This window comes from Poecile atricapillus, chromosome 5 (assembly GCF_030490865.1).
Source record: "Poecile atricapillus isolate bPoeAtr1 chromosome 5, bPoeAtr1.hap1, whole genome shotgun sequence".
Taxonomy (NCBI): Eukaryota; Metazoa; Chordata; class Aves; order Passeriformes; family Paridae; genus Poecile; species Poecile atricapillus.
The window spans coordinates 8469939-8486279 of NC_081253.1; the positions used below are offsets into that span (position 1 = coordinate 8469939).

Here is a 16341-nt window from a genome sequence, read left to right on the forward strand (position 1 = left end):
GCAATATCATCACAGTCTGAAAGCTGTGTAAGAGTAGCACACACCACAGAATGTTTTGTGGGAAATGCACTTAAGTGTGGCTTTCCTCAGCAGCCTCCAACTAGAAGATAACAGGAAAGAGCACCAGGAAGTTTTCCCCACTTCTTACAGAATGAAATTCAGATTTGAATTGAATCTCATTTGAATTACTTGCTAAATCCCTTCACAAGCATGAGGTGAGGAGATATTTAATGGAAAAGAAGCTTACTTAACAGTCTTCATTTTCCCTATCTGTCAAAGATACCTTTCTGTGTGTAGATGAAAGGAAAATCAAAAAATGGTAACAACATGCCAAGGATTCTCAAAATACCACATGCAACTGGAACACATCAAGTGTTAGCTTAAATCTTAATAAACTTGAGAACGATGCACATGGTGAGTTAGTGTTGCTCAACAAATGCACAGGAAGAGGATCACTTGTCAGAGCACAGTTTTTAAGTGACAGGAAATATGGATGAATTATGCTTAAAGCAATGACCCAAGTGGCTTCTGCCTTATCCATATTCTGATTCAAGGTCTATGTGCATAACTTACTCCATAAGCTTAAACACAGACTGTAAGGTATTTGTTCTATTTCCTAGTCTGCCAAAGCAGACTATCAGATTGCACAACAAGATTAAACTGAAGTTTCTTTAAGCAGGCATTCCACAATAGACACAATCTGACTCCACTGCAAAGATTTCAGAGTTTTTGTTTACTTTTTAAACACGGATCAAACACTTAAAAATTCTATCATCCATAATGTCACTTCATTCTTTAAAAGCATAAACTTCAACTACTTCTCTGTGTTCATTTATTCCAAAGTTAAATAGAGAGCCAAACAAGATTTCAAAGTTTTGTTCCATTATTTTAAGCAAGTTTTATGGCCTTTTTCAGCAAAGTATCAATACACCATGAAATTATTACCTGTACAACAGGAAATATATGAATGAAATCCAGTCCCTGGATCTGATGTGGTTCCAAACGATGTGGACACTTCATTTTTGGTAATACTGACACGATTTTTTCAGTTAAGGCACTATTATAAAAGCAACAAAAAGACAGAGGTATATATGCCACAATTTTCTTTTGTAAATTATAGATTATTTTTGCAAACACAGCCGTTCAAAGATTCCCTCTAGTGACTTCCACTATATATAAAGAAAAGCAATCAAATTAATTTACAAAACAGCTTTTACAGGCACTATTCAATCTATTTATCATCAGCCTGTGAAGAGGTGATTAAGCCCCACTTACAGGCTCCTACCTTGGAAATTCATTTAACTGTTACAGAAAATTTCAAGATCTGCGTGTCTGGACAGATAAAATACCCATATAAAATACACCCACAAACACCTTTGCATGTTATAGTGTATACCCAACATGAAGAGACAGTAGCTTTAAGAATAGTTACATTAAGTAAGAGATGTACACTCCAAGGAAATCCAGAATCAAATGTAAGCACTTAAAACTTTTTTTTAGCAGAACTCTCAAAATGTATCTTGATGTTACTCCTGAAACTTTATGAATTTAAATACATTCTGCACTTGAAAGCTAAATACACAGTGCACTTCACATACTTTTCAAATGACTTGCTGGCAGCAATCTCATTCTAGAGCTCAGTAAGAGCTGGTTAAGTGAAAGGATTACCCTGCCACAAGGGATCCATCTGCAAGAAATTCATCCTGAATATTCCACTGAATACCTAATTTTAGGGCAGGAATTTTTTCTGCTGTCAATATTGGCAAGTACATTTTTAAAGCAGGTGCAACCACTGAGGATGAAAACTTTACTTGGAAAACCAAAGCTATTTCCCCATGAAGGAAAAAAAATTAACTGGTCCAGTACTGACCTCAGTGATATTTAGTACTGCCCAAATGGACAACTAAGATCCTGGAAGAACAAAAGGGGATCAAGAGATATGAGACAGTGACCAAAATCTGGGAACAGAGCCTGGAATGTTCTACTTCCTAAAGGGAAGTGAAGCACAATCAAAGCAAATGCAATTAAAACAAAAGCTATTTATCCAGTAGATGCAAGATACTCTCCTAAGGTATTTTTTCATGTTTATTTCAGCCCAGCAATTAAATAACAGGACACCATCACAATGGTGTAACACCATCAGTTTGGAATTATACTGAGAAAACACAGTTTAACTTTTCTTTATCTTGAAAACACCACAGAAGCCCTGAGCCTCTACCAACACAAACATTACATGGACATCAAACAGCCTATGCTCCTATGATTCTGAACATTTTGGATTTACAAATAAATCATTGTTGCTGTTTTGGGAGAGGTGCCTGGTTTTTGTTTTGCCAGTTTTGCATCCAGTCAGCTGGAAAAATAACAGAACATTTTGAGAACAACTTAACTGTTTCCTATCCTGTTGTTCTTAAAGATAACAAAGATAAAATACCATCATGATTTTCATTCCTAGTCTCTACTTTATTCTTTGCACTCAGCAATGCTTTATATGGTTAGTTATCTATGATGCCACTGTAACTTGTCAGGGTAATCTTTTTGCCAGCAAATTTTAATTATAACTCTTATCACAGATACACATAAAGAAATATTGGAATTTAGAATGTGTTCCCTTTTCCAGCATAAACTATGCCTATAGTCCCTCAAGTACAGGAATTAGCTGGCTTATGACCAAATTCCATGCATAAGAAATGAATCAAACCAAAATGCTCTCATTGGGTACCCTCTGAGGAAGGAAATCCTCCTCCTCAGTATGGGGCAGGTAACTATTTTGGCAACAGCGACATACTTTAAATTCTGTTTGCTGATGCCTACAATTCCAACCCAGAACCATAAAAGGGAGTCAGAGGTTATTTACACAGAAGAATTGCAGACACAGAGAACTCAGAGAAGGTCTTCTAATGTTGCACTCCAGCTTCCAGCAGCGTGGTCTCCCTCTGCCCTTTGCTTTGGCCTCTGCATCCTCCCCTTGTGCCAGCACAAGCATCTGTGCAGCTGCACAGAGAACTGGATCCAGGAATTCATTCATGTTAAAACTATTTTCTTTTTTTCCTTTTGGGTTTGGTTTTTTGGGTTTTCTTTGGTAGGTTTTAATTTGGATCAGTTCCCAATTCAGTTCAGTGTGGAGCCACAAAAACGCTTTTACTGCTTAGTTGGGATATAAGAACATGGCAGCCCAAAGGGAATAGCCCTGCCTTTTTTGAAATACGCTTCTTTCTGGATTTCTGAGAAACCCAAAAACCTGTGTTTTGTAAACAGGCAGGCCTTAAAAGCAGGAAATTTGAACTGAAACTCTTTCTAAGAAACATAGCAGGTAAGTTCCCGCTCCCTGCCCAATTTCTATTTTCTAACAAGAAGAAAAATCCCCCACTTGACATTTAATCAACTTACATTTTTTGACCAATAGTAGAGTTTTCCTGAAACAATAAATCCACGTCGATATCAAAGCTGCAGGTGGTGATACACCACGTCATGCCTCCCACCACCTGGCAAAGGAGCAACAGCATGGTCAGGGCTACTTTAAACTGAAGAGGTAAACCCAAATACACTTTCAAGGCTTTATTTATTTTAGAAACTACATCTCAATAATCTTACTGTCCTCAGTATCCTCTCTGCTCTAAGACAGACTCATATAACATAACCACACCAACTTCATACAGTAATACACACAATACACAAGTACAAGAAGACAGAAACCAACCCAGCAGTTATTGACAACCTAAATTCCTCTCTTAGCTTTATATATTATTTTTCAAACAGCTCTCAGATTGAAAAAAAAACCAAACAAAAAAAATGGATAAAACACAACCGTATGTTAAATGTCATGACCTCTAAAAAGTGACCATATCAAAATTTTATCAAGGATCATAATTACTGCAGCCTTATATTACCTTTTTATATATATCTTTGCTACTATTCTTTCTTGCTTGCTGATATATGCAACACAAAGTGCTAGAGACAGTATCAGCACAGCAATGGAAACCCCCAGCTCTGCAGAAATCTCTATTTCAGGCCCTATTCTGACATGAGCATATTTAAACTGAGACATTTCATCAACTTTACATAAATATTTAAAGACAACCTTGCATAAACATATGAAAGACAACCTAAATTTATGCAAAGGCAAAGAAGAGAAAAAGGGATTAAAATGTGGAGTCATTTGCCGACATCATGCAGCAAATTAAGAACCTTAGTTTCTAACAAGGTTTCTGACACATTACCCCTCTCACACTCCCCTCTGGAACTGATAACCTACATATATCCCTTTTGCATTAGCAGTGTGATCATTTTCAGCAGCAATTCGGGTGAGGTTGGGCACTGCCATGAAATGGTAACTTTGCAATTATATTTAAGTAACTATAAGTGATTTCTACACATAAATGCAACAATGTTACATCCTAAGGCACACTCCTTGAAACTACTCCGTGAGCACAGACTCCTGAGCAGAGACTGTTAGCAATACCGAGGAGTTTGAATAACATAAAATTGCAGTGCACAGTGAGGCTGTGCCATGATCAAAGAGAGAGCAGAAAACAGCCGAATCCATTTCAAGGCTGCTGTAGTTCTGTGTTTTCAAACCTTGGTTCAGGAATTTCTCACAGAGTCAGCATTAAAGCAGAAATCTCTCTTCAACCTGAACTTTGCTCACTGTTAGTATCACAGATTTCCTGTTCTAGGACAATGAAAGGTTAACAAATATGACATTCTAAAGATATGTAAAAACAGCCCCAAAATAACTATTCTATTCTTACCTAGACACTTCCTCATTTCTCATCAATGTTGTTTTTAATTACCATGCTATCTCCAAGTACCCAAAGACTAGCTATTCTAACTGCTGTTGGGAGAGGGAGGAAAATTCCCTGTACACAACTCTAGAACAGGCCATAGCACCCACAAAAAAGCAGACAGCAGTTATGTTGCATCCAATTGTCTCCTCTGAAACAGGCCTTGCAGCACAAAATTGTCTTTCAAGACTGAGGAGGTCCTGTCTGTCTGAAACTAGGTCATTTGCAGAATTGCAATGACCTGCAAACACAGGGAAGCTTCATAGATTGCAACTGTCTTTTCTAAAGTCACCTAGAATTGCTAAGCAAACTGGCAAAACATGTAAGTCTCTTATACTTAAAAGAGGAGTTTCAAAATATTGTAGTGGCCTCACCTTGTCAAAGGGTGATAACCCCTTGATTCTTGCTCGAAAATACCCAGCAGCCACCAACAGTTCCAAGATTTCAGTCAACTTGATGTTTTGTTCCTCATCTTCTCTTGTTTCAACCTGACAAACAACAAAACACTAATTCAGCTCTTCTCATTCATTTGAAGAATGAGTGTTTTTCAAGCCTAACCTTGGCACAGACCACATATCAGGGAAAACCTGCCTTCCATTAGCAACTTGGTTGTTAATGTGAAAGACATTAAAGAAACAGGTAACAAATTTCAACATGGACTTAGCATCACATATTTCCACCCACTTAAATACTTTAATCTGCTTTTTCTGTTCAAATTCCTGGTCCACTGCTTGCCTCCAGCTACTGAGACTGTCCTATTGCCATAAGGCAGTTAATTTATTCTCAATTTCACACATTTCTTTCAATTTCAGGGTTCATAAAATCATACACCTCAATTTAACCTCTATCCCAGCCGAAACCAGGACACGCTTCTCTTAATTCTTTTACAAAAACAGGAGAAGACACTCACATGGAATTCCACTTTTTGGGCAATTGCAATTTCAAAGCACAACAGTAACAAAAGTAAACTGTGACAGGCAGCCCGGACAGTTTCAGTGCTCCGAAGCCTCACCCGGACAGCCAGCCTGTCCCAGGGCTTTTGTCCCCACCCTAGACTATGCAACCCCACAGCTCCGGGGATACACGTGATTTCCTAGATGCACAGAGCTCCCAAACACCTCGGCCCTAGGCCGGAGAGACGGTAACAGGGCTCCAGGTCTGCCTCAAGGGGCTGCAGGGACCCACCTGCACACCCTTCCCACCTCCACTCCTTTGGGCACCCTCCTCCTCTCCGCTCCCTCCCACGGGAACCCGGCGAGCCGGGCTTGCGGAGGGGACACGGGAAAGCGATGGTGCACCGAAGGTGACCCGCACAGCCCTGCCGGCAGCCCCACAGGCCTCCCCGCGCCCCCCGCGCCCAGCCCGCTGCGCGGCACCGACCCCCGCGCTGCCGGCGAGGGCCGGGAACGAGGGGAAGGAGCAGGCGGGGATCCCGGGGACGCCGGTGCAGCGGAGCCAGAGGAACAGCGGCCGCGCCTCGGCAGCGCCCGGGAGACGGGGGGCTGGGAGAGACGCGGCTCCGGTACCTCCTGCGGGGCCTGGCGCTCCTGTCCCCGCGGGACCCCCATCGCCCTCCGCCGCCGGCCGCGCCGCTGTCACGTCCGCTCCCCGCCGCCGCAGCGCCCCGGCGAAGGGGTGTTCCCGGCCGGCGGCTGCCGGGTTCCCCCGCCCCCGCTCAATGGTTCGCCCGCACCCTCCTTGCGTACAAGCGCATCCGGGCCGTGCCATTCGCGGCCGAGGGGTGCCGGGGAAGGAGGGCGGCGGCTCATGTGACTGACTGGCTGCGCGGAGCGCAACGGCCGAGGCCCCGCCCGCGGGCTGCGCCCTTGGGGGCGCCCCTGGGTGGCCCCGTGCCCGCGGGCCCTCAGAGCGCGGCTGCTCCGCGCGGGCCCCGGGCGCTTCCCCTGCCCGCACTGCCCTGCGCCCGCCGCTGTTTTCTCCTTTTTTCCTTTTGCAAGGGGTGCTGAGGCCTCCCGCAGGCATGGAGGACAAGTTCCTGAGTGCTCTGACTGCGAGGCGCCTCACGGCCGCTCATGCTGCGCTGGGCGCTGACACTTCTCATTGCCAGTCGTGTTTTCTTTGGTGACCTAACCTCTGAAGTGGGATTTCATTCTGGTTTTTCTCTCTGCACACGGGGCGCAGAATCACTGAATCGATTAGGCTGGAAAAGACCTCTGAGATCAGCACATCCAACATCCAACACCACCATGTCAACTGGACCACGGCACCAAGGGCCATTTCTAGGCTTTCCTTAAACACTTCTAGGGACGGTGGCTCCACCACTTCTCTAAGCAGTTCATTCCAATATCTAATCATGCTTTCTGTGAAGAAATTTTTGGTAATACCCAACCGAGACCACCCTTGGCACAGCTTCAGATTGTGTCCTCCCATCCTGTCGCTGGTTGCGTGGGAGAAGAGCCTGACCCCCGTTCTGGCTGCACCCTCCTGTCACGGAGTTGTGGAGAGTGAAAAGGTCACCCCTGAGCCTCCTCCAGGCCAAACACCCCCCACTCCCTCAGCTGCTGCTCAGATTTGTGCTCCAGTCCCACAGCAAGAAACCCCCACAATCAGGGCTGGCTCTGGCTCATGGCACGTCGCAGGGCCATGTGTGAGCATCCCCTGGTGGGAAGGTGGATGTGCTGGAGCCTGGCCTCCCATCCCGGGTTTGGCAGCACCGGGCAGACCCTGCAGAGTGATGGGTGTGCTGGGCTCTGGATGCCGTGCCCAGGCTGGTTGTGAACACATGTTGGATTCCTAAATAAAATCACACCAATGCACAGGGGTTTGAAGGGCTGAACAGCCAGATAGCAAACCACAGTAGCATTTCATGGGTGTCATTCTTGTTGGCGATAGCTTTGGAAATACCTGACAGGGATGTCTTTTCAAGTCTATCACAGGTGTTCTGTTTCCAGACTCTTTGCCACACACAGAATATTAAAAAAAATAACTTTGTACTCAGCTGTGGCTGGAAGCATCTCAACGAGGTGGAGGAACAGGAGTGCAGTGTTCCTATCCTTTGGAAGGTAGCAGAGCCTACATGAGCCAGACCATTCTGACTGCTGCCCTGACAGAGTGATCAAAACAATAATAATAGTAATAATAATAGTAATAGTAATAGTAGTAGTAATAATAATAATAATAGTAAAAGCAAAAATAGGCACCAGACCAGCTCAGGCCATGTACTAGTGTAACCACAGGCCACATCTTAATTAGAGCTGCAGAGCACTGTTCCACAGCCCCGGAGGCTAATGTGGTCACCACAGCAATATGGGGTTTCTGTGTTTTGCCTGCCTTCTCCTCACGGAGAACTGTATGGCTCTAATTTGATTGCTATGCAGAGTAAGACTGAAGCCCACAAAAAGCAGGGACAAAGAGCAGGGAAACAGGAGAGTGTTAGGAAGGGATGTAGGTGACCTTCAAATGCAGCAGGAAGTGCAGGTTGTAGTGTAATGCTGAGAAGAGAGATCAGCTTAAAAAAAACCCCATAAAATTCCTTTACAAAGAAACACAGTAAAGAAAAATGATAAATAAACAGCCAAAGGTAGTATGAACTAGGGGCTTAAGTAGTAACTGAGTATCAGACAAGGTGGGGAACAAACCTGTCTGGGAAATGGAACTGTTTCTCTGGCTTTTTCAAGCAGTAAAGTAAGGCAAAGGAGGGAGACAGGGCATTAGCCCATCATTTATTCCTATGAACTTTAAAACTCATGCAGCTGGCCCCCAAAATCACAAAGCTGGCTTGAAATGATGTACTTACAGAACTCTAATAGGTTCTTTTAATTTGCTCTATGTCTATGAGACCGCAAGAACTGGAAACATTTTTCTCCTTTATAGGCCAGAATTTTCCTTCATCTGGTGTGTAGTTAGGAAAGAAAAGGGAAGGGCATAAAAATACAAAATCTATGGTCATTACAACTCATCTTGTATCACTTGAACCTCAGCGAAATACTTTGCAAAATCATTGCTTCCCAACACCTTATTGTGATGCAAATTCACTCAGTTACCCAGACAGAGCTGTTTTCCCCTACAACATTTGGATGATCAATCTTCTAAATACCAATTAGTTTTAAAAAGAGTCCCAAGAGGGGCACCATCAAAAAAAGACAAACCTCATTTCCTTCAGACTTTTAGATTTTGTGCTTGCAAATCTCTAGCAGATTCAATTTAGGCTTAGTTTTCCCTTTTCCTACTTTATTTTGATCTGTGAAAGTAGGTGAGCTCTGGTTCTTGGTGCAGCTGCTTTCAACAATCCTGTCTTGATTTTCCTATTTCATTAGTCTTGATCCCACAAAGCTGAGCTAAAAATTTTCCTCATTTTTTTATATAGCCATATGATTAATTTTGCTGCTCAGCCTGGACTTATGACAGCATTAAACTCAGTCACCACTGAAAATGTAGCAGTAGGTCTCACTGTATCTTTTAGCACATATTTGTTTCTTCTTGTAATAAGATTAAAAATGTGAGATGGATTTGTAACAGCAACAGCAAGGGCTCCACTGTTTGTAGAGCAGACACAGTTAGATAAATAAAGTTAAGTAACTTTCCAATGCTCTCTGTTCTGAGAAGGCCTAAAAGCGATTTATTTCTGTTTTGCATGATGGATAAAATAAAGTACATATAGCTTCTTGTGCAATGGTCCTTTATACAGCATCTTCTTGTTAGGGTCCAACATTCTTTTAAGGATACCATAAAACAAATTGTGATGGACAGATCTTGGCGTAAATGGAAAGGATCTCAGTGGTTGCATCAGGCCATGGACCTTGGTACTACCATGACTACATCTTCCCAGCTGGTTTCCTACTTACAGGAGAAGCTGAAGCCTTCCAAACTCAGTATCAGATTTTGCACTGTTTTCTGTGGCTCAGATCTTGGGTGGGCTTTTCCAACCCATTTTGTTGCCTGGCAGCCCCAGCACAAAGATCACTTCCATCCTGATCCGTAATGAAATTATTCCTGTGATGAAGGTTTTCATCCAGGTTTCTGGAATCAACAATACTGTTAGCTACAGCACAAGTATCTTCCTCTGCATGCATTTGCTCTTTTAATTCGTTGTCTTGGTTGTATTCCATCTCCTTACAGTTACTCAGTTCCCCTTCAGCTCTTTCCTGAGATGTAGTAGGCATAGAGAACCATTCAGTGGGCAATTGCAAATTCCCAGTTATTGCACTGTGAAATGAAAAAGTCACAGACCTGTTCCAGTCGCCGCTGTCTTAGGGGCTGCAGCAGGCCATTGCATCCCATCACATCAGCTGATATTCTTTGCAAGGTATTGTGCCCTTTCAGCTTTCACATATAACAGGAAATGGTGTTTTAAACATGCTCACTGTCGTACCTGTGGGTGACATTTAGAAGGTCCAGTCCAGCCAAGGTCCTGTTCAGTCTCTCCTCTGAACAATTCCTATTTTCAGCTCTTAATAGTTTAAAACATAGAGGCAGACAAGAGGACATTTTTTTCTTGAAAATTATGTTCATGTCATTTTTAATATCATTTTGTAAGATTGGCAATATGAACATGATCATTTTTAGCTCACTTACTGAGCTGTTAGCTCATTGCCACAAAACCCAAGGCAAACACAGGCAAAGCAGGTGGGAGTAATGGCTGTGGAAATACAAAAAACTCCTATTCATGGTCACGTTCTTGGTGATGTAGTTAGCAAAGGGCCACACATCTGCTTCCTTTCTGAAGCAGATGGAAGAGGAAAGACTTTATGGCCTGTGGAATTTGTAGAGGAAAAGGTAATCTGATAGTGGAAATGATATTCTAGTAAGAAAAAAAACTCCCTCATGGTCTACATGACAGAAGTTGACAGAATTGTTGTCTGGTCCTCTCTACAGTTTCATCTGTGCCAGGTCTAGAAGTCTGCCTGGAGAGTAATAAGAATATTATAACTAAGTATGTGATGAATATAAAGTTTATACCAGGCATCTCTTTCTGCAGTGTCATGATTTTGAAAGCATGACTCAAAGACTGTAGTCACTACATGCAAGTAGCCAATCATTTTAGGTATTTCAATTATTTGAGTGGCTGTATTTTCAGAGAGTGATACTGTGCCTTCTTTGAAAATCAGGCTGCTGAGGAGTTTCTCAGTCTCTCAGTTTCCATGTGGGTACACATTGCAAGGTCCAGGCAAGGACAGGCACAGCACACCTTGACACAGAGTAGTCACCCACAGAGAGGTTTGTTTGGGACAGTGCCTTTGCACATCTTCTCTTCTAAGAGTCTCAGGCCATCTGCAGCTGTTATGTTCAAAAGAAATTAAACTCCAGGAGAATGAAGTGGATCTTTCTAACTCAGGTATCACCCATGGAACAACTAATTAAATCTGATTCACTGAGCCTTGACGTGAGAAGGAACAAACTAAATGAGAACCTTTGCACTGTAAGTGCATCACATTCTCCTTGTTTTGGACCAGGATATTAAATTTCAGATCACAGCTCTGTGATGCTCACACAGTGAAAAATGTTTTCCTTCATTTTTATACTTTGAGCAAATCTGATATGGAATTGTTGGAAAACAAAATGCCCAGGAACTTACATTATATTTGTGAAAGGTTAAACTTCCCCAAACAGAATCACTAGTAAGATTTACTTGATGTTCAAAGATTAAGAGACTACAGGTCATTGGGTTACTGATTTACAAATCCTTACAAAGGGGCAGAGAGGTGTATATTTTCACTGTGGCATTCTTAGGCAAAATATATGGATTTAGACTTTACCTTCTACATGCCATAATACTATGACACATCCTTCACTTAAAATAGTTGTAAGAATGAACAGTTCATTTCCCAATGAAGTGAGAGAATCTGAAACAGTAAAAGACATCACAGAAACACCTCACTCCCAAAAGAATAATGATCTAAGATGGAGGGGGTTTATTTGGCTTTTCTTCTTCCATGTTGATTTTTTGAAAGGGGATTGAAAAGGCAGATAGATGAGTGGTAAGAGAAGCTAGATAAAATATCAGTGATGTAGAGGTAAAAAAGAGAGATGTAGAGATTCGAGGTGAGCATTGGAAGCTTAACCTTGGACAGAGCTAAGCAAAAAGGAAAACAGCCTGCAGAAGAAAAATAAATGGCTGTGTACCGTCTGGATAGACACCCAGTTAACTTCAGTAATTTATACATGTGTGCATTTTGAAATGAAACAGTCCCACCAAGCAATGTTTTTCAGGAATTTTAGCCTGGCTGCAACTTAACCCTAAATGAAAAGCAAACTTTGCTACCATTCACTAATACTCCCTCCATGGTCAGACTGCTTTTAAACAGGGGATTCTGGCGTAATCCAAAAGTGCCGGTAGAAGCACGCGTCTTTTTAAGAAGCAAATCTTGTTTACACTCAGGCGGACAGTGACAAATGGTGGGAGAGCACCCTCTGGTGACACCGCTGTGTTCTGCTGCCCCGAGCACAGGCTGGGCTCTGGAAAGCCGCCCCCACGTGCTTTTAGTATGTTTTATTATTCAGTTGTACATAAGGAGTACAAGAGTGAGCGTCCTGAAAACAAATTAGGGATGACAGTGACCTTCCTTCTGTCCCTTAAATCACTGAGTTCTTGTAATTTGAATCAAACATTTTCTGAATTGTTCTGCGACATTTTTTAGGAGGCTTTAGAGCAGGTTTTATGGGCATCATGAAATGTAGTCCCGAGTTTTATTGCACTGGACAGTTCAAGGCTTTTCAGAGTGTGATCCAAGTATTTTCTTACAGTGTTCACGAAACTTGGCTGAGCTGTCTTTTCAAAGATTGTCCACAGAAGCAATTATTAAAAAAAGAAGAACCTTTTGCTGTTCCCTTTTAATGTTCAGAGGTAAGGAAAAGGGATGGATATTCACCTAACTATTCTTTGCAAATCATAGCTAATTTCAGCACAAATAAAACCCAAATATGCTAGCAAATAAAATACATTATTTTTCTGAATAGTTTCTTCTTCACAATGCTGATGGCACCCCTTTCATTAAAATTCAAGGGCAAGCTAATGTGAGTTTCATTAGGAGTTAATAAAAGCAGTTAGTGTTTATAATAACTTTAGAAAACACTTTCTGGAATTTTAGTCTGCAAAGAACTGGTTTTCTAAGTCTGGGATTTGTGTAGATTGATTCTCTCACACTCCAAGACCAGTGCAAAGCCCCTAAACATCAGGGAACCTTGCCAAAAAACTAGGTAAAGGTAAAAAATGTTGAGACCATGGAAGTTCTTAACTATAATTAACCCAAGGACCTAATTCATGACAAAATGGTCATGTAATTACCAATTTATCATACAAACCTGGTCCACATAATATTGATTTAATCTTTTATTTAGTAAGATAATGCAGCATTACATCTCCAAAGCGTAAAGATAATCATCAGAATGTTACCTAGCATAAAACTGAGTAGCATGTCTGAGTAAGTCAGCACAGAGCATCTCATGATTACCATGAAAGAAAAGCGATATGCTTCCTCCCAACATCTCACAAAGTGGGGAGAAAAATCTGAAGAAAACCTTTGTTTCTTAATTAAAACAGACTTTCACCTAATCCTTTGATTCTGGGAGGTGGTCTATAAACAAATATCAAATATTGCAAGGTTTACAATAAAAATAAGAATTATCAATACCTTATTATGAAACTTCACATCCTTTATGCAGGGGCACTCAAGAGAAAGGTTTACCTCTAAGATTGTCAGCATTTTTCTTATCAGTCACCTCAAAAGCAGCAGCATGGCTGACTCCAGTGACTGTTGGATTTTTTTACAGTCCAAGGCTAATGAAGTCTTTTCTTGTAGAAATCTCCCAGCAGTTTCTCCACTGTCCCCAGTAGTTCATATCCTTGTGATTTTGAAAGGCTGGTTGTAATACATTTGGAGTTATTCTGCTTATCTCCAAAGTGTGCCCTCTTACCAGGAACTGTGCCTTCTAGAAACAAGGTGGAAAAGGATATCTTGTAACTTCCATGACTTTTGAAATTCGGAGAAAAGTTCCTACAGGAACACAAACACCTGGGTTATGCCATATGCTGTCCAGCGTGGTTTGTTTGGAATGGCTGTTAAAGCCACAGCTCATTGACAAAACAAGTGTCAAAAACTCCAGCAAGCTCTGCTGCCCATTGCTGCTGCCTTTTCTTGTGATCCGTGTTAATTATTCACTATAAGAAATAGGCATGCAGCTACATCCTGTTTCCTAAATCTGTCTCTGTGAGGGAATATAACCTCTTCCACCTTCCCATCTCTTGGTCTTGTTCTGACACCATACTCCAGGCTGTGATGTCCTGTGGTTGTAGAGATGTGTTGCTTCTCTTATTCAGACTTCTTGTAAACTAAAATGCCATGCCAAACTCTTAATTTCCTATGGCTGAACGCAGCAGAAATTACTTCCTTCCACTTTGGGAAGCCTGGGGCTGCTGGGAAGCCAAGCAGTGAGCATGGAGCAGTGACATAACTGAAGCCAGGGGGAGCAGAAATTACTAAATCCAGGAATTGCTTCTAGGGAGGAGATGAAGTTGCTCCCAATAATTCAGGGACTCTAACTTCCATCAAAGGAATAATTAACCTTTTACCTTGCCTACTGTTCTACTGAGCTTAAAGCCATTTGTCTGTCTTCATCTCTTCTGCTGAAACTGTCTCCCAGTTCCCTTTGTACTGCAGATTTAAAGAAAAATCTGACAGTGCATTTCTTTTTTGTCAGTCTTTGCCTCCCTAACTGGCTGTCGTCTAGTCAATCCACCAACTATACTCTTCCCTTTGTATAGCCAAAAAAATCCTGCAAGTTTTTGATTTAGGAAGTAGGATGAATTGAGTGCATATGCTCTATCAGAACATCACATCAGGATTCTCCTGCCTTTATTTCTGGAAGTGTGTATGAAGTGAAGCAGCATGTTTCACAGTGGCTCAGAGAAAACAGATCTGTGCTGGTCTGTGAGAGGCAGAACAGCCAAGCCTGCTTTCAGGAAGACAAAGTGAGCTGGGAGTTCCAAAGTGAGAAGGATAGCAGTGGCTCTTGTACCGTGCAGTAAGTCAGAGCTACCAAGTACCAGTAATTTTCCGCGAACTTGGCAACATGCAGAATTTCAAATTTGAGCCAGTTCTGAAGAGATTTTAGTTCATAAAGTCTGCTTCCACATATGCTGGGTGGTTGTGCAGAAGATTGGATGTTCTCAGGAGAGCATCCATTTGTTTCTTAGGAGAAGCTGAGGAAACAAAGAAATGCACGGTAAAGGATTAGAGTCAGAACAACTATTTAAAATATTTTATGGACAAATAAAGCATAAAGGAAAAAAAAAAGAAAGTAACATCTCTGGCCTTAGACCATGGTCGACTCTAGCCCAACTTTTTTGCAGTGTTTTATGTAACTCTTTAATTTTCAGAGTTCTGTGCTAACTGGTTACCAAGTGCTATAGAAGACTTTTTCACATACATCTTGTTGCCCTGAGGGATGTTGTTCTACTAAGGAACTGGCATGTTTGTGTTCCATTCTGATGCTTCTTCACTAAACTCCATATCAAATTCACCCCATTTATAAGGCAGAATAATTTTTTTTAATGCCAGGTCTGCATTTCACACAGTATCTGAAAATTGAGCTACATTTTTTCAGCCATAAAGTTCATTACATAGCTTTGATAGCAATAGATATTCTGAGATCAGGGCTGAAATACAATTTCATTGTTTGGACTTAAGAGGATGTAGGCTGTATCTTGCTTTTCCTATAGCTGTACTGATTATCAGCTCTTTTAGTAATAATAATAATAATAAAAATATATCAGGAAAGCAAGGAGTTTGAAAGCATTGCCATGAGGAAAGATTTAATACTACAGTAGTAAACTGACACTGACAAGAGCCCATTCTTGACACTGAAGAGTAAAACTATACCGTTTGTAATAAATGTGTATAACTGTAATATCATTTACCTTTAAAGGCCATTAGATTAGCTATCTAAACTCTACATTTATGTTAATCTTCATATATCACTTTATCTCCCACTGTAATTTTGCTGTCAGTCTCAGCCAAAGTCTGCTGTGGTCAAAGGAAAGTTTTGTTGTTTTGTATTGAATCAGGCCAAAGAACTGAGTCATTGAGTCAAAGCTGGAAACGAGCACAGGAAGTAATAGAAAATGTCATGTTTTTCCAGACTTCCTATCTCTAACTGCACCCATCAGTAGCCAAATATATTCCACTTTTGACACCTTTTTCCATAAGCAAATTATTATTTCAATTCATAGCCTAAATATACATATATATTTCTGAGGGTTTTTTAAGTGGGTGCTGTTCAGTTGGTTGAGTATCCTTTTTTCCTTTTCCTGGATGCAACCCATTATCCACACTGAGTGTTATTTGTGAGATGCACTGAAAATGCCAGCATGAAGTACCTAGACTAGAAGGAACTTCCTGACTTACAGAATGACAAGAGCTGATGATCCATCTGCTCCAGCACTCTCTGCTTGATAAACTGATGCTGCTTCCATTGCACAAAATGAGAGATGCTATAATTACTGGTTACTTTTCAAGCCCTTATTCTATGTACTTTTATGCTGGGTGGAAAAGGTGATTTTTCAGGATCTGTTTGAAGGAACATAGGGCAATAGTTCTGT

At 41.5% G+C, this 16341-nt stretch overlaps 1 protein-coding gene and 1 long non-coding RNA gene across 2 annotated transcripts in view; both read right to left on the bottom strand.

The window, feature by feature from the left end:
• The window catches only part of CCDC93 (coiled-coil domain containing 93), a 33739-nt gene extending 27272 nt beyond the window's left edge, over nucleotides 1-6467 (bottom strand). The window contains exons 1-4 of the mRNA XM_058840193.1: nucleotides 6311-6467; nucleotides 5159-5272; nucleotides 3391-3485; nucleotides 946-1057 (exon numbers count right to left, since the gene is read on the bottom strand). Coding sequence (XP_058696176.1) covers nucleotides 946-1057; nucleotides 3391-3485; nucleotides 5159-5272; nucleotides 6311-6352 — 363 coding nt within the window. The 5' untranslated portion in view covers nucleotides 6353-6467. The remainder of the gene's footprint in view (nucleotides 1-945; nucleotides 1058-3390; nucleotides 3486-5158; nucleotides 5273-6310) is intronic.
• Nucleotides 6468-13077: 6610 nt separating this feature from the next.
• Nucleotides 13078-16341, bottom strand: part of LOC131579547 (uncharacterized) — a 28834-nt gene continuing 25570 nt past the window's right edge. The window contains exon 6 of the long non-coding RNA XR_009277729.1: nucleotides 13078-14943. This is a non-coding gene — a long non-coding RNA (uncharacterized LOC131579547). The remainder of the gene's footprint in view (nucleotides 14944-16341) is intronic.